Source organism: Notolabrus celidotus, chromosome 13 (assembly GCF_009762535.1).
Source record: "Notolabrus celidotus isolate fNotCel1 chromosome 13, fNotCel1.pri, whole genome shotgun sequence".
NCBI classification, from domain to species: domain Eukaryota; kingdom Metazoa; phylum Chordata; class Actinopteri; order Labriformes; family Labridae; genus Notolabrus; species Notolabrus celidotus.
In genome coordinates this window covers 28,913,699-28,937,905 of record NC_048284.1, presented here as the reverse complement: position 1 = coordinate 28,937,905, position 24,207 = coordinate 28,913,699, and the positions used below count along the sequence as shown (strand labels likewise).

The 24,207-nt window shown below is 41.1% G+C and overlaps 1 protein-coding gene across 1 annotated transcript; it reads right to left on the bottom strand.

The window, feature by feature from the left end:
* Positions 1–1,752: 1,752 nt before the first annotated feature.
* gpr63 (G protein-coupled receptor 63) lies at positions 1,753–17,123 on the bottom strand. Its single transcript, XM_034700112.1, has 2 exons — positions 16,588–17,123; positions 1,753–6,481 (listed from the first exon to the last, which is right to left on the bottom strand). Exon 2 carries the CDS (start codon positions 6,334–6,336, stop codon positions 5,104–5,106), a length of 1,233 nt encoding a protein of 410 aa, XP_034556003.1. The 5' UTR covers positions 6,337–6,481; positions 16,588–17,123; the 3' UTR covers positions 1,753–5,103.
* Between the last annotated feature and the right edge of the window lie 7,084 nt (positions 17,124–24,207).

The window sequence follows — 24,207 nt, the reverse complement described above, 5'->3', positions numbered from 1 at the left end:
CCTTAACTCTGCTTTAAAAATCAGCATTTTAATATGGGCTCTAATGGGGCTTCCATGGTTTTTGGAGCCAGCCTCTAGTGGACACTGGTGGAACTGCAGTTTTTCACTCTTCCACATTGGCTTCATGATGTTGCCGCTTGACCAGGAGCTCTCTTGTCCAATGACTTCTTTGGCCACAACTAACTCATAGATATACATTGATATAGTCTCAGTGATGTCATCCTCTGAAGAGAAGTTTTGAAGCACAAGGAAGCGGTCGCCATATTGGAAATGCTGACACCAACGGACATTCAGTCAACTTAGATACAGGCAAGGAGGTGGAGCTGAGGCAAGCTATCAGTCCTCTTTCAAACAGATACAACCCACCCACCTGTCAGTCAACCTGTTATGAAAAATACTTAGCTGTAATATCTTCAAAAATTCACCCCCTGTACAGTGTGTATGACTAAAGGAATGAGCTATTCATACCAAAGATGTTTTTCGTACCATGCATTAAACATGTTTAATTTGCTGAAGAACATAGCTGTTAATAAGGATTCCTTGGCTTTTGAGGAGTGCCTCAAGTGGACACTGGAGGAACTGCAGTTGCGCTTTCAGTTAAAACATAGACTTGAGGAACACCACAACACTCGGCAATGCCACCTTAAATCACTGTCCATCCATCTTCCTCCGCTTCTCTGAGTCTGGGTCGTGGGGGCAGCAGTCTCAGCGGGAAAGCCCAGACACTCCTCTCCCCGGCCACTTCCACTGGTTCCCCAGGAAGGTTACCGAAGCGTTTTTCAGGCCAGCTGAGAGATATATTCTCGCCAGCACATCCTGGGTCTGCCCCGTGGCCTCCTCCCAGGCGGGCATGCTCGAAACACCTCCCAAGGTAGACATCCAGCAGACATCCTGACCAGACACCCGAACCACCTCATCTGGCTGCTCACGATGCGGAGGAGCAGCGGCTCTACTTTGAGCCTCTCCTGGATGTCTGAGCTCCTGACCCTATCTCTACAGTTGAGCCCAGACACCCTGAGCCATTGACCGGTAAACCGAGAGCTTTGCCTTCTGGCTCAGCTCTCTCTTCACCACAACAGACCGGTACAGCGTCTGCATGATTGCGGACGCTGCCCTGATCTGTCTGTCAATATCTTGCTCCCTTTTCCCCTCACTCTTGAACAAAACCCTGAGATACTTAAACTCCTCCACTTGGGGCAAAGACTTCCCTCTGAGTGGGCAATCCACCCTTTTACAGCTGACCAATCAAAATCAAGTCTGGACTTGTGAAATCAACTTTGTCAAAACACAACTGTTTTTCATTGGTTTTCTTTATAAAAGTTCTGGATATTTCAACATGTATATAATAAAAAAATATAGAGCATTTAAAAACAGACTTCAGGGCCAGGGCTCAAGAGACAACGTTGTTAACCCAGGAACAGTAAATGCCGGAAAATTGAGGTTATATGAAAAATGTGTGAGTGGACACAGGCCCTTAGTCTCCAAAATTTGCAAAGTGAAACATTGAAAAAAAAAATACATAAATGGACAAAATTAAAAGACTGATCTATCATTGAAATCTTGTTTATAGCATTTGTCAAGTAACTTGAAAAACAAAATTAATAGGATGTTATTTTTCCTTATTCGAGCCAGTGACGAAAATAAATATGGTAACCTGCAAATCAGAAAAATCTGCAAACTCAATGAAATCTGCATTTACTGACAAATACTAGCGAGCTAGCTCGGAAGTTAAAAGAAACCCACATGGGACAGTTTACCAAGGTAAGAAATGTGTATTTCTTTATTACATTCAACAGTACAGTACACTGAAATTGCACATTTTCACCAGATATAGCAGCATTCTGACTGGCAAATGGACTAATCAATAGGCACATCCAAAAACATTTAAATAGAAATACACACGTCCAAATGTGTCGTGGCCTCTTTTCGGACCACATTCAAAGCTTTATTTTACATGCCTCCATAAACAAAATCTATGAAACCAAAACACCCAGCTGCTCCCGTCTTCTTCAGCTCAGGGTTAAAGGAAAAATTCACCCGTTTATATTCTCACACACTGTGTGCCATTCAGTACGTTCCAGGAGTTATGAAGTGTTTTAATTTTCTTTTATGGTTTCCTTCAGTAGACTACTTCACCTTAAGGTTTCTCCTTCATTACCCAGAATGACATTGTATCACTCTGAGGAGGAGTTTGTGTGTGTGTGTGTGTGTGTGTTTGTTGAGCTGATGGAGACAGCGCCATGGCTACAGTAAGATAAAGCACAAAAGAGAGAGTTTATCCAGGGTTGTGTTCTTAGCAGGAAATGCTTTGTTGTTGCACTGCATTCTAGTCTACTGAGGACAGCTGGGTGTGAAAATCAAACACCTTTTTTTTTTTTACTGCCGTGTCTGTTGAAACAAGAGTTAAAGATCAAAATCTTGCTTCAAATATCTGGACACAGGAAGAAAGAACTATTCTGTTCGTCTGCAAAGATTGTTCACCAAGAAGGAAGCCAATACCTGACTGTATTTAGACACAAACTCTGCTCTGTCGTTTGTGTTTGGCCAACATGCCACACGTAGGAATGTCAGTATCGATACATTATCAATCAACATTTCAACATTCAGCTCTATTACTGAAGCTGCTGTTGGCGGAGATGAAGGTCAGCCTCCTCTTGGTTATTAAAGCGAACCAATCCAAAACACACGAACCTCTCATTGTTCTGACAGTTTTAACAGCGAGTGCTGCAGTAGGTACTTAAAGACGATGAGCTGAATGAAAGAACCTTCACAGACTCCTAAACTTAAGTCGAACCACGAGGAGCTTTTTGTCTGCTCTTACTTGAAATCATTTGTTGCATTGGTTTAACACAAGCCTCAACTTATTCCAAGTCAAGTTAACCGTTGTATATCTGAGTCCGAAACTTTCTTTTAATGAAGTTTGGATCGATCATGTCTGATGCTGACTAAACTTGAAGATAATCTCAACACTGACACGTCTGTTTCCATCTGCATGTTGTCTCACTTCCCCATTTGTCTTAATTAGTCTGTAGACAACACAGGCGTTGTCTTAGTGTCCCACAAACTGCAGTTTTCTTGCACTTCACTTTCAAACACCAGAGGTTGCTGCTTGGTCTGAACGCACATTAAGGCATCAAGACACGAAAACGGGTGCAAAATTTGCATCAAAATGTACAACCGAGACAAATTAGCCAAACAAACATCTGCTGCATGAGTTGATCCTAAAGCATCCTTCACTGGTTGTTTACCCTGATTGTTGTAGAAAATAAAGAACCACACCACAGCTCAATTCAAAAGCCTGATTTATGCATCTGCGTTAGATTGAAGGCGAAGCCTACGGGCGTAGGTCTGCGTAGCTCCCGTACCTACTCAGAGGCCTACGTCTTCTCCAATATGTAACTACACATCGAATTGACGGGGACCGCAAGCCCTGTGATTGGTCCGCTTGGCCGGAAACAGGTAACCTGATCAGAGAGACCACACTTCCCTTCATTGTTTCGGCAGTGTTACTGCACGACACGGACAGATTGACCCTACAGATTGTGTAGGGTCAACGCAGAAGTATAAACCAGGCTTCATATTGGAGGCAGAAAGCCAGAAACATCCTGCAGCACATAAGTCCAGCTTCCTTTAATAACTTTAAGATCTGTTGACCTCTTAAGAGTCCATGTCAGCCAAACTCTGAACCAAACTCTGCAATGAGGAAAGAGTATTCCTACTTTTTATTAAAGAGATGCAACAAACAAAGTTCACTGTTGTGATGTGTTTGTTGTGCAAAGACTCAAGCTGGGTATTAAAGCTCAACATGTATTTATGCACCATTAGAGAATCTGTGAAAAAAACAGAAAATGATGTCAAATTTTCACTGCTGTTCACGTCTTCTTGGAACAAACAGCACCACAAAATATCAGAGTAAAATATGTCAGAACATTATCATGGCTAACTAGCTGCACTGCAAAAAACCAAAATCTTACCGAGTGTATTTGTCTAATTTGTCACCGAAATATCTCATCACATTAAACATAAGTCCAGACATAAATCTAGTTTGAAGATACTACAGGCCTAACATCAGGACTTCATTGATTGTAAGAAGTAAAAATGGCTGCACATTCAACAAGCAGAGTCTTTTTGATACGTTTCTTTGAATAAATATCATCACACTTGTCGCCATTTTTCTCATAACAATCAATTATTTCCTCATTGTTGGTTTGTAATATCTTGAAATAATACTAATATAGGGGGGGATGTGTAGTTAAAGTGTTATAAAGGGGGAATGTGCAAAACATAAAGTGTAATGAGATATTGTGAGATAAATATGCTCAGTAAGATTCGAGTTTTTAGCAGCGTGTTTCCAGAGTTTCTGAGGGTTGAATCCTTTTTTCACCTGTTTCTAACCACAGACCTTTCCTCTGAGTTGCTGCCGTAGACGGCCTCCTGCTGTGGACGTTCCAGTCTCCAGCTGATACAGACGAACTGGACTCCAGCAGCTACAGCTACTACTACTACTACTACCACTTGTCTCATAACTATCATGGGGGTCTCCATTAATAGTTTTACATACAGTATGGTCTAGACCTGCTATGTTTGTAAAAGTGTCTTCAGATAACGTTTGTTGTGATTTGGCGTGATACAACTAAAGATTGATTCATCTGCCAAATGACGGTAACCAGAGCTCTAGTGCAGCTGTCACTTTTGAAGACTGTACAGAGTGTACATCCTGTTTTTGTAATCCCTCAGTAAGGCGTTGGACAGGTATTGTTCTGCTCTCTAACTTGAGTGTGATATTGGATCTAAGGATGAAAAAAAATCAAAGAGTACCAGCTCCATTTCAGAGAGTTAAAACCCTGTCTGATTATATTTGTAGCGACAGTACGCAGGTATTAAGTCTCTGTTTCTGACCAGACTTCAGGACTGTGTTTAATTTTCTCGCTGGTCCCCGAAGCAACACATCTCCACCAACACAACCCCCAGCCTCTAATACGGTGCTGTTTTTTTTTATCAGCTAAGAAAAGTAAACAACAAAACAGACCCAGAACTGCAAAGTACAGAATGTGAGGATGTGTTTGTAACAGTGCTGAAGTGTTTCCAGGGTGGATTTTTCCTTTATACCACAGAGCGATGCTCTCCGCACACGTACACGGCGCTCGGCTGAATGCGCCTCTTGGTGTTGCCCGGCAGCTGAGGAAGAAACTTGAAGTACTTGGGCATCAGATCAAGGCAGGCGTCGCGGAACTTCTTGATCCGCCAGTAGTAAATGAGAGGGTTGAGGGCCGACTTGAGGTAGCACAACCACAGGACCCACGTGCTGATTTGAAAAAAGCTGTCTTTGTGGTAGAAGCCGTCGCTGAAGGTGGTCACCAGACTGTAAGCGGTGAAAGGTGCCCAGCACACTGTAAACACAGAGAAGAGGATGAGGATGGTGGTGAAGGCACGCGTCTTGAAGCTCATGTCTATGTTCATTTGGAAGGGCCTCTGCAGACTCAGCAGGCCCAGTTTGCTGGCCTGGCTCAGACAGATGCTGTCCGGGTGGCTGTGGATGCGGATGGCGTTGTGGCGGATGGTGTTGAGGATCCCCATGAATGTGTACAGCATGACCATGAAAGGTATGAAAAAGAAGACTAGCATTAGTATCAATACGTAGGCGTGGTAACCGGGCTCGACGCTGTAGCCAAACACACACTGAGGGGCTCTGGGCGGGGTCTGAAGAGGAGGGGAACCAACAGCCAGCGGGAAAGAGAAAACAAAAGAAAGTCCCCACGTGACCACGATGAGCACTTTGGCTCTCTGTGGACTCAACTTATCTTGTTTCTGGACAATGATAAGAAAACGGTCTATGCTTATTATAAGCAGTATGGCCACGCCCTCCATCACAAAGAACCAAAAGAGCATGGCCGAGACTCGACAGAAAACGTCTCCGAAAATCCACCGAGTGGTCACCACGGTCACCAGAGCGAAAGGCATGTTCAGGATGGCCAGCATCATGTCCGCAAACGCCAAGCTCGCCAACAGGATGTTGATGGCCGAGCGCATGGCAGACCTCTGGTACACCATCAGGCACACCACCACGTTTCCCAGCAGAGCCAGAAGCAGGATGGCGACCATGATGAAGCAGAAGAAGACCTGCAGAGGTAGGCTGACGCCCTGCAGGCTCTCCGGGGCCTCTGCTGTCGGCGTGACCGGCTCCGGGGGCGACCGGGAGCCCAGGGAAGCGTTCGCCATGGAGATGTTCTCCATCGACAGCCTCTCAGAAAGGTTCAGCAGCTTCGTAACGAGGCAGCAGAGACTGGTGTTAGTGTCCCCTGCCTCTGGGAGGGAAGCAGGAGAGGAGAGAACCATTCTTCCCCAGGGTGGAGAGGCATGCTTGTAACTGAGCTCACACTTAGCATGATATCGTGGCTGCAGAGACTCCCCGCTCAACACAACAAGGCGCTGTCATCATCATCATCATCATCATCATCATCATCATCACGGCCGCGAGACCCTGAAACAGTACACAGAAACGTAATGAGAGACAAAGAGAGGAATATTAAAGCAGATTAAAACAGCATCACTTCCATCACAGTTCTCCTCTGAGAGACTGAGACTGTAAATCCACTCAGGGTTATTGTCTGCAGCTCCCCAATTAATTCACACCACCATGTTCTCTGTGAAGCCTGCAGGGTGGGACAAATTACAAACTCTCCGTATTTAACCTCCAAAGAAATCCGTTTAGATGCCAAAAATAGTTCCAAACAGTTTGACTTTCATTTGCAGACATGCTCAGGTGATGATCCACTCCTCCATCAGAAGCTAATCAGAGCTTGTTTAATTTGGTGCTACACATGTATCAAAGCATGTCGAATTCAATTACACACCGAGGATTAAATTGAAGCCTTCCCTGCGTTTATGTAGACTTCTCTTTAAGTCAAGGCATCACAACAGTCAGTTTGAGTGGAATAAGTCTGAAGACCTGAAGGAGGTTAAATTGATCTGAACTCCACAGGTAGGCTGTTCCACAGACATGGGGCGTGATGATAAAATGCTGCCTCTAGCTTTTGGTACAATTAAAAGTCCACTACCCCAAGGCATGAGGGCTCATATGATAAAAGCAAATCTGATAAATAAGAAGGACCATTAAGAGATTTAAAAACCAATACAATAATCTTAAAATCTATTCTAAAAGATACTGGAAGAGGCTTTAAAATGGGTGTCATGTGGGCTCTCTTTCTGGTCTTTGTCACCATTCTAGCAGCTGAATTTTGGAGCAGCTGAAGCTGAGAGATGTTCTTTTTGGGAAGATATGTTGTAAAGATATAACAGGAAGTACGTTAGGCATGACAGTGGAATATTATTTAGGGATGCACCGAAAATCCGGCCACCGAGAATTTTCGGACAAAAATGGCCCGAAAGTGCATTTTCGTTTTTCGACCAAGAGACTTTTGTTACTGAAACAACACGGCCGAAACAGAATGATGTGATGACGCAAGCAAAAACCACTGCCAGTATGCGCTTGTCTGGATAAGGGCCAACATGTTTGAAAAACTCTGCATCCGCTCTTCCTTTAATTGCAGCACTAAAGCTTCTTCTAAGCAAAGAGGTTGAGATGGACCACGGAGTTAAAACAATGAAAAGTACATTTTTAGAGTCTGTCAGCACACTGAGATCTATTCAGATCCTCTGCACTTCATCGCGACTGTACTTGATCCGCGTTATAAAGATCACTACTTGGATGTGGGAATAAAGGAGCGCGCACAAGAATTAGGGTTGGGTACCGAATTCGGTACTTTTATAGGTACCGACCGAATTCCGTCGGTACTACCGAGTACCGATTCACGTAAGATAAACGGTACCATGTTTCGGTACCTGAACGCATCCTTGTGACTGTGAGGGAGAGGAAGAATGGGTGATTTTCCATACTTTTGCCTTGTAATAAAGTTAGAGATTGATTGGTTGGATGTCTCTGCTCTCTGCTCTCTGCTCTCTGCTCTCTGCTCTCTGCATCTGCGAGGGAGTGTACCAAACGGAGCATGCAGCTGACAGGCGTGTGCACTCACCGCGAGGCAGAGCTGCAGGAGGATTCATTTGAGACTGACTCTCTTGCTCCGACTACCTGCCCTGTTTATAACTGTTCCTGTGTGCGTGAATGCCAAACAAGTAAGTTGTGTGTCCTGTTATCATAAAGAGACGGAGAACTGACTTTTTCCCAGTCCGCAGGCATTCACGCCTGTTAAAGCTGGGGTTGGTAATCAGATTTAGATACACTTTTTGTTATACTGGTTAAAATGATCTTTATGTCCTGATGGCAATCAATACATGATGTGTTCTTAAAAAAGAAGGAAGAAAAGCTGTTATCTACAGCCGGAGTAAACCTGGGAAAACACCAACCAATCAGCCTTTTTTGGGTGCCAAAATTTTAAACCATTCAAATCCCGTCCTGCCGTTCTGCCCGCCTCCTGTGCGTACATTTCCCCGGCGTGTACTCCTCGTCCCTGTCCCCTCTGACCCGATGAGGTGCTTTGCTCAGGACTGTAGTCCGGATCAGAGTCTAAAAAGCTCTCACCACAGGGGCTCTGACAAGCAGAAGAATGAATGACATTTACTAAGTCCTACAGAAATGTATATCTACTGTAGAGTCCGTCTGGACACTGTAGTGATGAGGAGCCGATTCGTGAACACGTTGATCTTTAATAACCGGTCACTGTCAGCCGTGATCACGCCAACCAACAAAGCAACAATCAATGTTTGAATGAATGAAGAACTTCTCCTCTTGTCTCTCCTCTCTCCAGCTCACACACTCTACACCTCTCCTGATGCCTTCACTGACCGTCAACACTGTAGGAATTAAGAGCATCTACACTGAACACGTTTAACAAACAGTAGAGCTGTTACAGTATTATATGTGTTATAACTTTTCTCCTGATATCTTGTCACTGGTACAACTGGATAATGCTAGCATGACAGTTGTGAGTGCTAACAGCAGCCATGTTTGTTTGCGTTTTTAACTTTCACTATGAGAATGTTTTGGTGAGGTCCGGTTTTGAATCAGTCACCATCATATGGTCGCAAGTCAGCGGTGCTTGTGCATGTGAGCGGGGTGGGGGGGGGTGGGGGAGTCGTTTTGGAGGAGCTCTGAGGGAGGAGGGGAGGGGTTAGACGGAGTCATGAGGAAATGCTACATTCAAATTCATGCTAGTTTTCCGAGACTACCAACCCCAGCTTTAATTGATAAACTCCAGAAAGAGCAATTAGATGCCACGAGCACGTGTCAGCTAATATAGCTAATCACCTATATAATCCTGTTTCTGTTAATTTCATGTTAAAAAATATGTTAAATTTAAAAATGTTGAGATTTTATTATTAAACAAATTAACATTTATTACCACATAAACACAAAAGTACCAAAAATTGGTGCCGTTGAGTACCGGTACCGATTCCCAGGCACCGGGTATGGGTACCGTATCGGTTCAAATGTGAAAGGTACCCATCCCTAACAAGAAATGATCCAGGCCGAGATGGATGTGGAGAACCCGCTTGGAGACGGAGAAGTGCACAGCGCAGGAGAACAGAGCGCAGCAAAAAGGACTGGTCTCTCTGAACCAGATGAGGGGCATGCACCCTCGTTGTCTGATATGTTCAATGAGATCCTTGATTTTAGTGAGGTTAGCACACAGTCAGAGCCATAAATGCAATGGTAGGGGAGACCGGGGACAGTTGTAACATTTTTGGCATTTCTGTCTATAACTTTGAGCTCTTTTAACCCAGTGTGTTTAAACTGCAATGCAAACTAGCTTCAAGTGTCTGCTAATAAATGGCCTAGAAAATGACTGTGCAACACAAACAGAAAATGCATCGCTTAATCTCAAATCCAAGGAGTGAAATGTTACAACTGTCCCCGGTCTCCCTACTAATAATTGGCATTATAATTTATTTCGGGTTTCAGCCAAGAATTTTTATTTCGGTGCATCCCTAATATTAATCAATGATTATGTCCAAAAAAGAAATAAAATATGAGTTGTGTTTGGCTGACATGTGATACTACATTATACTAAAGGGCTTTCTCTAACTGCTGCCATTAACCAACAGCCGGTGTTCAACCTGAGACACACGCTGTAATAAAAACCCTTATCTCTTGTATAAACATCGGATACTGTTATTTCAGACTGCCTGCTATCATTACAATCTCCAAGCAGCAAATGCCAAATAATACATGTGCTGTGGCAAAGAGTCCATTTGTGAGTACTTCAAATGATTAATTTTCACACAAATGAGCCTTTTTCATTAATTCTCAGTCCTGTGTGGGAGTAAATACCAAGCAAACACAATTACAGGCAATTATTATGAGAACAAAGCACGCCAGGCTTTAATGCAGCCATGTTAAAACACAGGTTGCTGCTTGTGTAGATATGAAGCCATTCAACACATAATGTTATCGCATGTCACCGAGACAGTGAGGAGAGAAAAGGCTGTATTAAGGAGGAAAATGGGCTTTCTTTATTCGGATGGTGATGACATGCCTATTGTCTGCAGCGCTTACCCGTTCCTGCATCACAAGAAGACCTGCTGAATACGAGCACAGAACAAACTGCTTTAACCTTGGGTTTCTACCTCTCACATTCACTTCAAATCCACATTTTCTCAGGACACACAGACCTTGCACGTCACAATGCTGAACCCGCTGTGCAGCAGTCTGCCTCTACAGGACGGTAATGCTAAGTTTCTTCCCTTCCTCCGGGGACAGGGTGACCTAAAATGTTAAAATAGCCACTTCAGCCTCCGAGCAATCAGGTAAACCCGCGGGTCTAATGGATGATCGGGTGCTCGGCGTTGGGGACTGTTCGAGCACTGTGACAATGTGGCAACACAATTATGCAATGGGAGAAGTGCAGAGAGAACAGGGTTATTCAGGCACATCTTGTCACCTTGAAGCGCTTCTAAATATACTCAGGAGAGCTCGAGACCTGCCTGCTGAGTCTGTGATGGAGGGATTTAAACATTTGTGTTAATCAAAAGCTATCAGGGCTTCATCGTATGTATTTAAACAGCAGATTTAAGATTTACACTGAAGATGTTACCAGTCTGTCTCTGTGACTGTGATTTATCAACGTGAGGTTTCATAGAAATGATTAGATCTGCAGGGACACTCTGACAGGCATGGCTTGGCTTGACTTGAGTCTGAAACTGTGTGCACATATAGAGCAGAGACAGCCTGTAGTACATGTTGTGAGTGAGGGTGGATGAGATATATATTGAGCCAATGGGTTATTGCCTCTATAACAGGAATACTTTATTATATATTATTGAGGTAATACATTTTTATCAGATAAAAGCAGCCAATAAAAGGTGCTGCTGTTAATTATTAACAAACCTATCTGCCATTACATGCAGAGAAGAACAAGTGCAGCTGTGACAGTGTGTAAAAATAGAGTCACCTGTGTGGATGTTTTCACTGTTTCAGAGGATGACATGACTGCAGCTTGCGAAACATGTGCAACAAGTGTTCAGAGAGGAGGAATAAGTCCTCAAGTTTTAACTCAACAGATCTTTTAAGTGAGATTTTTGATGTATTATTGCAGTCAGAATAGGTACAAATAGATCATTAATATATTACACAGAAACTGCATGTTGTGGACTTTGCTGAATGCAATGAAATCATCATTGTTAATAGAGCCAGAAACCTTCATTCTTCTTCTGGAGGACATCAGACACCCAGCGATTTATATTCCAGTGCAATCTGTATCCATGTTGTTCTGGTACGTTCCTTCATTAACCTCAGAGAACCAGGTTTGAACTGGAAGTTCAATTCTCCGAACAAAACCTTTATGACGCCCTAAAGGTGCAGTGTGTGGAATTTAAAGATATAGTGTGCAGTATTGAAAAGTACAGTGTGTAGTATTTAGTATTTAAAGGTGGAGTGTGTTGTATTTAAAGGGACAGTGCTGCATTTAAAGGTGTAGTGTGTTGTATTTAAAGGTACAGTGCTGTATTTAAAAGGTACAGTGTGTAGTATTTAAAGATAGTGTGCAGTATTTAAAGGTGCAGTGTGTATTATTTATAAAAGGTACAGTGTGTAGTATTTAAAGAAAGTGTGCAGTATTTAAAGGTGCAGTGTGTATCATTTAAAGTTATAGTGTGTGGTATTCAGCATTATTTATCAGAACAGACTTGGTAGAAATGTAATATGATATTATATGTAGGTTAAAATCAGTGTTTATTCACCTGAATATAAAAACCATTTTGTTTTGGTAACTTAGAATGAGCCTCTTATATCTACATAAGAGGAGGTCCCCTTCCATGGAGGCCGCCGTTTGGCACTGCTATGTTTCTATAGTGGCACTGAACGGACAAACCAGTAACATACGTTCTTTGCAGAAAGAAGAGGAGGAGGAAGAAGAAGAGATTGGTTTTTGTGTGTTCAAGAATTTGACCTTAAATGTTAAAAATCGGAATGTTTCGATCTAGATTCTGATCGCTAGATTCCCCTAAATATTCCTATTTCTACACACTATTGTTTACACTATTGTTACACATCATACCACTAGAGATGTACTAGACAGGGTGTTTGGAATTGAATAAATAAAAACTAAAAAATAAGTTAATTCAGATTAGACTAACCGACTAGTCTAAATGTAAGAATCAGTTTGTTGAATGTGGCTAACATTAGCAGATCTAGCGCCACCTGCCTTTAGCACTTCTTGTAGGTTAGCATCCACATGCCTGTGCTGGTTACTACTTGCTTCAGTCGCATTAACCAGACACAGCTTACACACAACTTTATCTCCAGATCAAACCTTCAACAACCAGCTTTCATTTGAAATATAATTCCTGAATCAGTTATTTTATTTTCTAAGCTTACTTTATGATCATTTGTGTTTGGACATGTCTGAATAACTGTCATTTCAGTATCTGATTAGGTAATGTGGAATTTGTATCAGCACCAAGCCCACTTTATGAATTTCCTTTAGTATGTTTTTTCACAATAATAACATATTTTGTAAAATAAGGAGCTGTCAAGCCAGCTGGTGGATGTATTCTAGCCACATAATGATCACATCTGAGCATTTCCACACCTGATGTCTAAACCGGTGAGATGAGCTGCTGATTGTCCTGAAAATTGACCCAAATAATCCTAAAAATCAATGTCAAATAGAATTAAAGCTCATTCAGAGCAGGCGTTCACTTCATCGACCTCCAATAACAGCAGTTCATGCCGAACACAGCGGCTCACTGCGAACTGTTTACAATGGCAGAGTTAGAGCTCATTTAATGCACTGGTTTTTGCAGGATTGGCAATAAGTGTGCACACATAGAAAACCATACAAATGGATTTCAACGATTTACCCTCCAAGGACCCAAAAAGATGATGTCTATTCAAATTTGTTATTTCAAATACTTAACATGATTTGGGAAAACTCATGCATAATGTCTGAAGTATAGACATGTTTACAGCTGATATCATCAAACGTGTGTGCCAATGAGAGGATTTCTTATTTCACCGAACTCAGAGGCTAAGTAGACATATTTGACGTTTTTTATGTCCATATATAATGTGTTGATAAGCATCACCTGTCCACTTGCTAATGCAGGGTTGCCAGCTCTCACACCCGGGACAAATCTCACGCCAAAAGATTACACCATAAAAACACAGTGGTATCCAATGTATATCTCTTTGTGTTGATCGGTCAGCTGGTCAAACGTAGGATTCTGATCTGCTCTACTTTGTCTCTGACTGGCTTCTGACAGTGACAACGAATGTGAAACTAGGGCTGGGCAATAATTCCATAACGCTAATTATCGTGATATCATTTTTCTCAATATATAACAAATGTTTATATCAATAAAAATGTGATATAAATAAACATGTAATTACACCGCCCAACCACTTAAAAGGGAGGGGGCGCTAATGAACCTTAAACGGAAAACGTATTAATCAGAAAACTAAATACAGAAAGAAGCGAACAAACTATCTGGTTTCTTCAACTTTCACTCAGGACCAAAAATCGGCCTTTAAATTTAAACGAAATAATGATTTGATATTTATCGATGTCGATTGATATGTGAAACTATTAAAAACAAACAACAGTCAGTTATGGTTTTAACATTTAAGGTGGCTTGATTGACACATGATGACGTCAACTCATTCAGAGTAAAGTGAAAGAAAATACTCCTTATTAAAATTTACAGTAGCTGCCAAATAGTGACAATATCGGCACAGTGAATTTACGTTAGTCTAACTGTCGTTGTAACAACAGAAAGGCTGCAAAGCCTCTCTTTTTTTTAGCTAAGCAATCACTTCTAGTGATGTGTCGGTCGTGAACGATCCGGCTCTAAGAGCCGGCTCTTTGAAGTGAATGACGGGAGCGTTTTTGTTTTTTTTTCCTCGTCTTTTTCTGTGAAAGCCTCACGTGATTGGTCAAGACATGGTGGCGTCTTGACCAATCACGTGTCTACATTGAGCAGAACGGGGAGGGGAGGGGTCAGAGACACAGACAGCACAGTGAGCACACCAACAGGAGGGAGACGAGAGGGAGAACGTGCGCGACAGAGAGAACGCACTGGAAAGGTGAGAAAACGAGTGACTGCAGAAAACACAGAAAACTTTAGACACATTTAAAAGGCATAAACTGTTCAACGGCAGAGGGAAGACTGCAAGGTGAAAGTGTCATCAATCAGGCTCCACAAAAAACCTGCAAAGGCACATTAGAAGTGTCTGTGAAGGTTCTCAGTCATCCAGGTCATGGACATTAGAAGTGTTTATCCATCAGTGCAATAAGTGAAGAATAAAGACAGTCAAGGTAACCTGCTGTTAATGAAGGTGTAAATAATAAACATACAATCAGAGATTGGACCTTTTTGTCTAATTATGATGAGTCTTGTTTTTGTACTTTATAATTTAATTTCTGTAGAACTCTGCTCCATGTTGAGAATATAAATAAAGCCTTTTAAATGATGCACATTTCATATAATGTATGTTTTTTACATTAGTAATTCATTTTACATATAATTTGACATTATTTTAGGTAATACAGTCATTTAAACAAGAAAAAATCTGAGGAGCCACTGAGGAGCCGAAAGAGCCGGCTCTTTGTAGTGAGCCGAGCCAAAAGAACCAACTCTCTAAAAAGAGCCGGAATTCCCATCACTAGTCACTTCTATCTCTACCTGAATGATTAGGACTCCTGACTGACAGGTTTGGGAGTTCAGTTTAACACACAGACAGTGTTTGTTGATTTAAAGCTGCTGTTGGTAGTTGTGATATTAGACATCAGTTCTGAGAGAGATTTCGAATGTCAACATTACCCCTCCACTCTCTGCTGCTGTAACCCCGCCCACAAAAGATCGTTGTGCGTGTTCTATGAGGAAGTAGTGGCTTCCCAGCCAATCAAAGCGACGTAGTGGGGCCGCCACTCGACCAATCAAGATGGAAGATTGGAGATTAGCTATGATTGGTCCGTGATAACGGGAACAAGGGGAATAATAACATTGCTTGATACAAAGGCATTGGAAAACACAGATTTGATTGAGTACGGGTATTATGACCTTTTCTCCAAACCCAGCGGAAAAAAAGGAACGTTTTTGACACCATTCCTACCAACAGCAGCTTTAAGTGTTCAATTATTTCTTTAACCTTGGATTTATATTGTATTGCTCAGTTTTATAAATAACAAACTAAATTTTTACTAGAACAAAAGCTTCTTTCAGGGATTTGAGTTAATTTTTTTTATTTATGCAACAATAAATTCTCTTTTTCTTTTAACATCATTGAATTTCAAGCACAAATGGAAAATAAATATTCACCACAATGCAGGGATTAAGTGTTAGATGCTCAAAATAAATACATTTAAACTGTATTCTTAATATATTTCTAATTTTCCTTTTCTTTTTCTAATGCTTCATTATATTTGTCATTTTAATTGTGCACTTATATGCTTGTCTGAATTTTTCAAATGTGTTTAATGTAAAGCACATTGAGTTGCTCTCGTGTATGAAATGTGATTTAAAGTTGCCTTGCCTTGCCATGATATTTTTAAATGAACCGTAAATTTTAAGTTTCTGGTTTTAAAGGAAGAGCTCTTCTATTTTCTTCGCCCCTGTCCCTAAAAGCAGTTTGAGTACACCACTGTCCATTCTTTACATTATATCCTATAAATGTGATCAAAATAGGTTCATGTGATTAAATGAAAGTGCATGTGATTAAGTCTATGCCATAAAAATCTCACTCCAATGTCTTCTCTCATCTTGTTGATATCACACAGATCTTAGTTTAAAATCTATCAGACTAAGTTTATTTTAAATTGCAATCACAAAACATAAAAAAGCTATATTTAAATGCAAAGAATGCTACAAGCAGCCTGTTGCAACACAGCCCAGGTAGCTGATTTCCACACAGAGAAGGATTTAAGCCACAGTTTGGGATTTTTTTGGGTGGCACCTTGGGTGGTCCTTCAGCTGTTTAAGGGGGTCCAAGCCACCCCTGATCCCCCTTCCGGACGCGCCCCTGTCAATCGAGAGTTAAAATCTCTGTGGACGACGAGACCGGAGGGTGTTCAGAGCAGGGAGCCCACGGTACCGTCAGCATGTCAGGCTGAACGTTACAGATGATATTAGTACCTGATTCATTCTCCCATGTTGGAGCTCGGTCCTCCTCAGTCCTCCTCAGACCTCCTCAGACCAAATGGTGCATCTCGCCGCCCAAAATGTTGTCTCCTCTTCGCTGTAGTTCCAAAAATAAAAACACTTCTTCTCCCGAAAAAAGACACCGACAGTCGGTTTCCACGCGTGGGCCTTTTTATCAGTGGGATTTAAGCCCACAGTGCGGCAGCCGGTGATGCCTCTACCCACACATCTGAAGCCGGAGATGAAAGTAAAATCCGCATTCGCTTAGTGTCGCTTTGTGTCCAGATCATGGTCCAGATGAGCACGAGACAGACTGACTCTAATCCACGTCCACACAGTCAAAGTGGATATAAAGCGCGTGCTGTCCTGCTTTCCTTCCTTCACGCAGATGTGAGATTTCCACGGCCCATCTTCCAGCACCGAGTGTATCAGCCTATGTACTGTATACAGTATCTCACAGTATCACCACACTGATACAAACTACACTCACTGTGAGAGCTCCACAGGCAAGACAGCGGCACTCCACAGGTACCACTTCCTGTCTGGACTTTCAAAATAAAAGCCAAAGTGGAGGCAAGCTCTATAACAATTAAAAAAGAAAAGTTTGATATAAAAAGCAAGACAAATATTAGTCACTGTTGTTAGTGAGCCAAGTGTATTATCTGTAATGAATAACAGAAACAAGTAAATAGTGATACACATGTTAAAAAAACAAAACAAGTTGAGCCTTAAAAATTTTAGTAGTCTAAAAAATATTCAAGATTCAAGATTCAAGAAAGCTTTATTGCCAAGTCAGCTCGCACACACAAGCAGTTTGACGTGGTGAATGGAACACTGGTACTAAAAAAAACAAGACAATAAGGACACAACAAGACAGTAAGGGCTATAAATATATAAACCTAAACACAAATCCCAAAATTCTAAATGAAAATTTAAAATACTATCTGTACATATAACGGTATATAGAAGCACTTTTAAAGACATGGAATAAGTTAAATTTGCCTAATCCAGAGTGCACATGTAATAGGCTAGATGAATATAATAATAAAATATGTTATGGAATAAATTACAATATTACACATGGATATTGAGGTATTGCACCGGAATCAAAGTATTGCACATGTATGTGAAATATCACAGGAGTCTATAGTGGTTTACAGTGGGATTGTTCATGAGGGATACGGCCTGAGGGAAGAAGCTGCTCCGGTGCCAGGATGTTCTGGTGCTCAGAGCTCTGAAGTGCCGGCCGGAGGGCAGCAGGTCAAAGTGGTGGTGACCTGGGTGAGAGGGGTCTATGAGGATTTTCCCTAGCCTTTTCACAGACCCCTCTCACCCAGGTTTGACCTGCTGCCCTCCGGCCGGCACTTCAGAGCTCCTAGCACCAGAACATCCCGGCACCGGAGCAGCTTCTTCCCTCAGGCTGTATCCCAAAAAATATCTGAAAGGCTCAAATACAAGATGATTTTTCTCTTCCTGATCTACATACAAAATAGTGGGATCGTTTTAAACTCAGAGTGTTATGGTGGCCCTGAAGTCTAGACCTTTAAATGCAGTTATTTTGTCACAGCAGGAGACAGCGCCACTTATCGGTAAAGTGACTGTGTACCTCTGTGAATCACAACCACAGCACCAGGATGAGGAATGTAGAGACACGGTGGTCATCAAGGCCGAAGTGAATCAAAAGTAGGTGGAGTTATTCAATAATTGAGGCAGAGTTATGATGCTGATTTTAAGATAATTGTTATCAATCAAGCAGCAACCTCTGGCCGCAAAAGCCAATGCAGAAGTGTTAAAAACTGCAGTTTCTTGAGTGTACACTTGAGGCTGGCTGCAGATGTACAGGAAACTACATACACAGAAATTCAAAGAAGCCGATCTTTACTGCAGAAATAAACATGTTTACAGCCTGGTTCAAAAAACGAGTGTAGTCTGGATAGCTAATTTCTCGATCGGCACACACTGTACGGGGGATGAATTTTTTAATAACATGGCAGTTTCAAAGGTATTAAGATTCCAAGTTTTCCATTAGGAGAGGCTGACTTGATTGACAGGCGGGGACACTGTAGCTGTTGGCGAGGAGGCTCAAAGCCCACCTCTTTACCTCACACTAGCTTAACAGACGTTTGGTTGACTTCAGCATTTCCAGTATGGCTCCAGACGATGATTGGCTTCAAAACAGCTTTCAGCAACAGATGGGTGACGTCACGGATACTATATAGTCTATGTTATCAATGCAGCAGAGACATTAAGCAGCTGTTACTGAACTGAAATACAGAGTCACAGAGAGTGATGTTTGAAGATGGAGAACATGAAAAGACTGTCTTAAACATATCAACAGGAAAATCTCGCCATGGTCCTCAGAACAGTTCCTTTTATAAGACTGGGAGTATTTAATGTCAGATGTTTTACAAGCTGCATAGATAAATCATTCTTAAAACGAGAGTCAGAACTGAACTGGGCAAAAAGGCTTTTAAATTTTCAGCCCCGTTTACCTGGAATGATGTGCAGAAGGACTTGAAACTGACACATCTTGTAACTCTGGGGGAATTCAAGTCACTCGTAAAAGACAGAGAAACATGCTCCATTGGATCTTGTGATTGCACTGTGTAATCATGTAACCATGTGAAACTGTGACCGTTTTCTATTTGTGTTGTTTTGTGTGCTTGTATGTTGTAACCTATTTTGTGCTGCCATCTTGGCCAGGTCACTCTTGAAAAAGAGGTTTTAAATCTCAATGAGTCTCTTACCTGGTTAAAGAAAGAAAGAAAGAAAGAAAGAAAGAAAGAAAGAAAGAAAAAAAAACAATAAATTGTCTTTAAATCAATACTTAGATACTAAAACAATCTCTTGAGGAGGCTGTAAGGGCTCAAAACCGATGAACTGGAATGGGACAGCACTTTGAGACTTCTCACGTAACCTGCATGACGTCACCAGCTCACCTTAGCGATATTAGGAATTTTTATTGCACAATTTTTACTTTCCTCAAGGCGCTTAAAGGACGACCGACTGTCATGTGAGCCAGGCTCTCACCGTACAGACTGCTTCACCACAACATTTAAAATAAATAAATAGGCCATATAACCATGAATATATGAATTATACTGTATGCACATATGTGTGAAGATAAATAGATTAAGACTGTTTTCTATATTTATACTTACAGGCAGACTTTTTTACTTGTAAATTTCATTGCAACTTTCATGCTTCTTTTTTACTGTCGCACTTTTTTTATTTCATGTTACGGCGTTTGTTTACCTTTCCATGCTCACAGGCTTCCCCTGGGAATCCAGTGTTTCACATAACAATACTATGAACTATGGGTAATTTCCTTACACTAAGTCTACAAAAATGCCCAATAATGGAGAGGGGGCATAAAGGGCTCAAAAAGTCTGTGAGAGATCCCTCACACACTTGGTGATTTGACAGTGGGATAGCCCTGAGCCCTCACAGACTTAGCGGGAAGGCGCCTCGAAGTCAGTGAGTGCTTGAGGGTGGACATTGAGATTGGGCCATACTATCAACTGTTTACCATGAGTAGTCCTGTTAACCATGTGACAATGCTTTTTTTTTTCAACAGTAGAAATCCTTAGTATGAGAAGGAAGCTCAAATACACACAAAGTCATGCTTTTTTTAAACATTTTTCCTCTTTTGGAGTTGGAATTAAGAGTGGAATTTAAGGAAAGCAAACATGTTAAATGTTAAAGTTTGAAACTCATCTCAACAGGTAGTCTTTTTTGTCTTTTTACAGATAAAACTATTGTTACATAATTGATGGTTATTGGGGCCTCCATGTGTTTACATTTGAATCAGAGTTCTTCTTGGAATGTGATGATGCAAGGGGTAAAAACAGTAGAAAAATTCATGGAACATCCTCTCAGGAGTCTCATTGTGATGACACAAAGTGGAAAGGATTCCGATCCATCTAAAAAGTCTATATACAGGAGAGGTCTCAGGCATTCACATCATTGCAAACCTTTTGATAAGTGTGAGCACTGTGAGAGACCTTGAGAGACAACATTTCCTTAACACTGAATCTACCAGCCTAAGAAAATGCAGAGAGCAAACAACCCAAAGGAGAAAAGGAGAACCTATAGACAACGGGTCCCAACAGGAGCGCCTTACAATAATATGTGGGAGCTTGAAAATCTCCGATCAGACGTGAGCCAGCTGAAAGAGATGCTCAACAGGGAGAGACAACATTACTTGAGTGAGAGGAATGAGAGGATGCGGATCAGTGTTGCTTTGGAGGACACCAAACAACAACTCACAAAGCAAAAAGCCCTCAAAGAAATGTTTATTAAGAGAGGCAAAGAAACCAGGAGCGAGCTAGAGAGGCTGCAAAAATACAGCTCTGAAGAAACTCTCTCTCGAGCGAGGATTGCCACCAAGGTGAGGGACACCAACAGGCAACGAAAGAAAAAGCAGCTTCATACCGATTATGAAGAGCTGAAAGTTGCTTACCTGAACATTGACGAGAAGTCTGCAGCTGAGCTCCAAAGAGAGATGGAGAAAAACAAGAGTCTGCAGGAGGAAGTGGAGGGACTTAAAGTTTCACACCATGAACTGAACCTCCGGTATGAGACTGATGTCCTCACTGCAAGACAGCAGGTGGAGGCGCTGCAGTTGGAGTTAAAACAGCAGCAGAAAGTCATGTCTTTGCAGGCAGAGGAGATCACTGTCCTGCAACAGAAAGACTTTGAGAAGGAAAAGAAGTTCTGCACAGAGCTGGAGGAGCTCAAAGTCCAGCTGAGTGTCCAGACAGTCCAGATCAAGGCTCAATCAGAAAAGCTGTTGGAGAGCCGGGGACTTATCTTGAACCTGAGGATGGAACAGGGTGCCGTGCGCCAAGAGATGGCTGGAGAGCTGGAGGTCCTGCAACAAACCCTCCAAAACATGGAGCTCAAAAACCAGCTACAGGCTGGCAGAGAGGACTTCATGCCTCCTATAAGACAGGAGGACAAGCAGGAGGACCAGCCGTACATGGAGGTGAACCCACCAAGTACGTCATCAGCTGCTCCTGAGCCTGAGCCTGAAGCTGGACTTGAATCTGTGGATTCTGGGGGGACTGACGACAACCTTCCAGCGGCAGCAAAGAAACCCTCTGCTTTCAAACAAGCCCGACACTTCCTCGGGTTGAGAAAGCCCAAGAAGTGGAAGAAGTAATTCTTCCCTCCTGCATAATGAAAAAATAAATAAACATTACATGTCAGCATTAAAGTTGCATTGTGTTATGAGTTGTTGTGTAATGGAGTTACAAAGAGCAGGGTGTTACACGTCCAATTTGGTCTCTTTAAAGTGCTTCTATGTTGTCAGGTTTACATTATATTTGTCAAATGTGGAGTTTCCTGTCTTGGTTGGTCTTTCCTTTCTTGATAGCTTCATCTACTTTTTATACATGTCAAACTTTAAAGAGTCAACCTCAGGAAATAGTTGTACAGTACAAATCATATATCAAACTTTGCATCATTGTCTAGGATCTCAAAACTTCTTTGTCACTGTTGAAGATAACAAAATGTACTCCAACTCCAATAATAAATACAGAAATACAGATATTTCCAACAAAGTTCTAAAATAAGTGTAAGAGTAACAACTACAGCAAGAGTTTTTTAAGATATATTGGCAAAACAATGTACAATCAATGTTAACTGCAAATAGATTGTTAGTGTTACAATGGGTGGTGAACAAAGAAACAACCATGGGACAATTTTTAATGAAGTGTTGAGGAAAATGAGCAAAAAAAAAAAGAATGTTGGACAAGGTCGCAACATTGCAAAAACTGGGACTTGTTTTAAGACAATGCATCTTAAATATCTTGTTAAGTCAAACAATCTTGATCTTGTTTTGAGTTGTAATTAAGAAGAAACAAGGTTTACTTTACATTTCATACATTTTTCAAGCTGAGATCTTATTTGTAGAAGACGGATAATGTTGATTTAAGACAAACACTTTACTTGAATTAAGTAAATGCATTTTATTGGAGAATCTATCAGAAAACAGCCCAATTGACAAAAGAAAGAAAGAAAGAAAGAAAGAAAGAAAGAAAGAAAGAAAGAAAGAAAGAAAGAAAATGTTGTTTTTATGGCTGGGTTACAGTTTTCAACACTGTTTCTTCTAAATCAGATAAAAATATACATCCTCAAATACATGCACACAATGAAACTCCTAATTTTGAGCATAGCTGGCTTATCCTTAAAACAACATGACTGAATATTAGTAAATCCAGCTCACTATGAGAAGACATTATATCTCAAAATGCTCAAATTAAATTTGTAATCTTATTTCAAGTACAAGATGGTCTTAAACTTAGAGAAGTGCCGCTATAATACAACTCAAATTAAGGTGAATATATATCAAATGAAGAAGTTAACATGATATTTATTAGTGCAATTAAGTGATGATTAAATTAAGTAATGACTAAAAAGGCAGAAGCAAATTGCTTATTTAAGCCTAGTCTACTTTTGCTATCTAATTAAGCAAACAGCTTCCAAAGTGTAAAGAAAATAACTACAATAAAACAAAAATAAGTAAATCAGGAACATTTATAGACTTCAAAAACTGCTTTGCAAAGTTATTTTGTTTTTTTTACAAAAGTGAATCACAAGCTTTTAAATGCATACTGGCATTACTCCACAATTTAACCCCACATTTTATTAGATAAAACAAAATTATTTGTCCTACTATCTTCACATTTTCTTCCTCACTCATTTAGGGTGCAAGCGGCGCTCCCTATGGACGACCGGCGCCCCTAGCATTAACACATCATGCTGTGTTAAGGAAGATTTGAAGTTACAAATGTGTTTTTACAATTTTACTGAGATAATAAAACAAGATTTGAAAAAATGGGCTCAGCTTCTAATAAACTTCTATTTGTATATATAATTTGTTTTTTTTGCAAGTCTCTATCAACCAAGGGATAGAAAATAAAAAGGGTTAATGTAAAATGTTTAATCCAAGTTTATTAGCACATTATTGTCATATTAGTTTCCCCATCACCACACCAAGGTACTTTTATTTTGAAGGCTTAATTTCACCGCCTAGGACTAGACTCATGCTCCTCCTGCAGTTTGACGGAGCTTTGTATTCAGTGATAACTGACACCCACAGGGGCCAGTTGCATGGTTAGAAGAGGAGTTTTCGTAAAGTACACTAATACCCAATAGAAACGTTGAACTCAGAGGAAAGGGGCGTGGTTTAGTTGGAGGAAGTGTTCATTTTGGGCATGTGCTGGTGCATGTGGTGGGTGGTGAGGATGACAAATGGTGCCTGTTATTGCAAAGAAAAGCTCAGTGTTATCACTACATTACTTATGGTGCATTTGCTGTGTGGTTGGGCTAAGTATATGGTTTTAATGGGATTTCCACATGACATGTACTTTGAAGTGTTAATAATAAGTGGCACTCTTAGCTGACTCCATCAACTTAAAAGGGAAATATAATGCAGATTTACGCACATTTTCAATCAGGGATGAATCCACTAATGCAACATTAGAGACAAAATAATCTTTTATTTTGAAAAAGTGTGCGTATGAGCAGCAAATTCATATTTCATCATCCATAAGTGTCGCCTTCTTAAGAAACATTGACATTTACTGGAAGCTTTTGGACACATGAATG

Bases quoted from the DNA above. Each gene is read 5' to 3' on its own strand.
- gpr63 (XM_034700112.1), bottom strand. From the start codon at position 6,336: ATGGTTCTCTCCTCTCCTGCTTCCCTCCCAGAGGCAGGGGACACTAAC.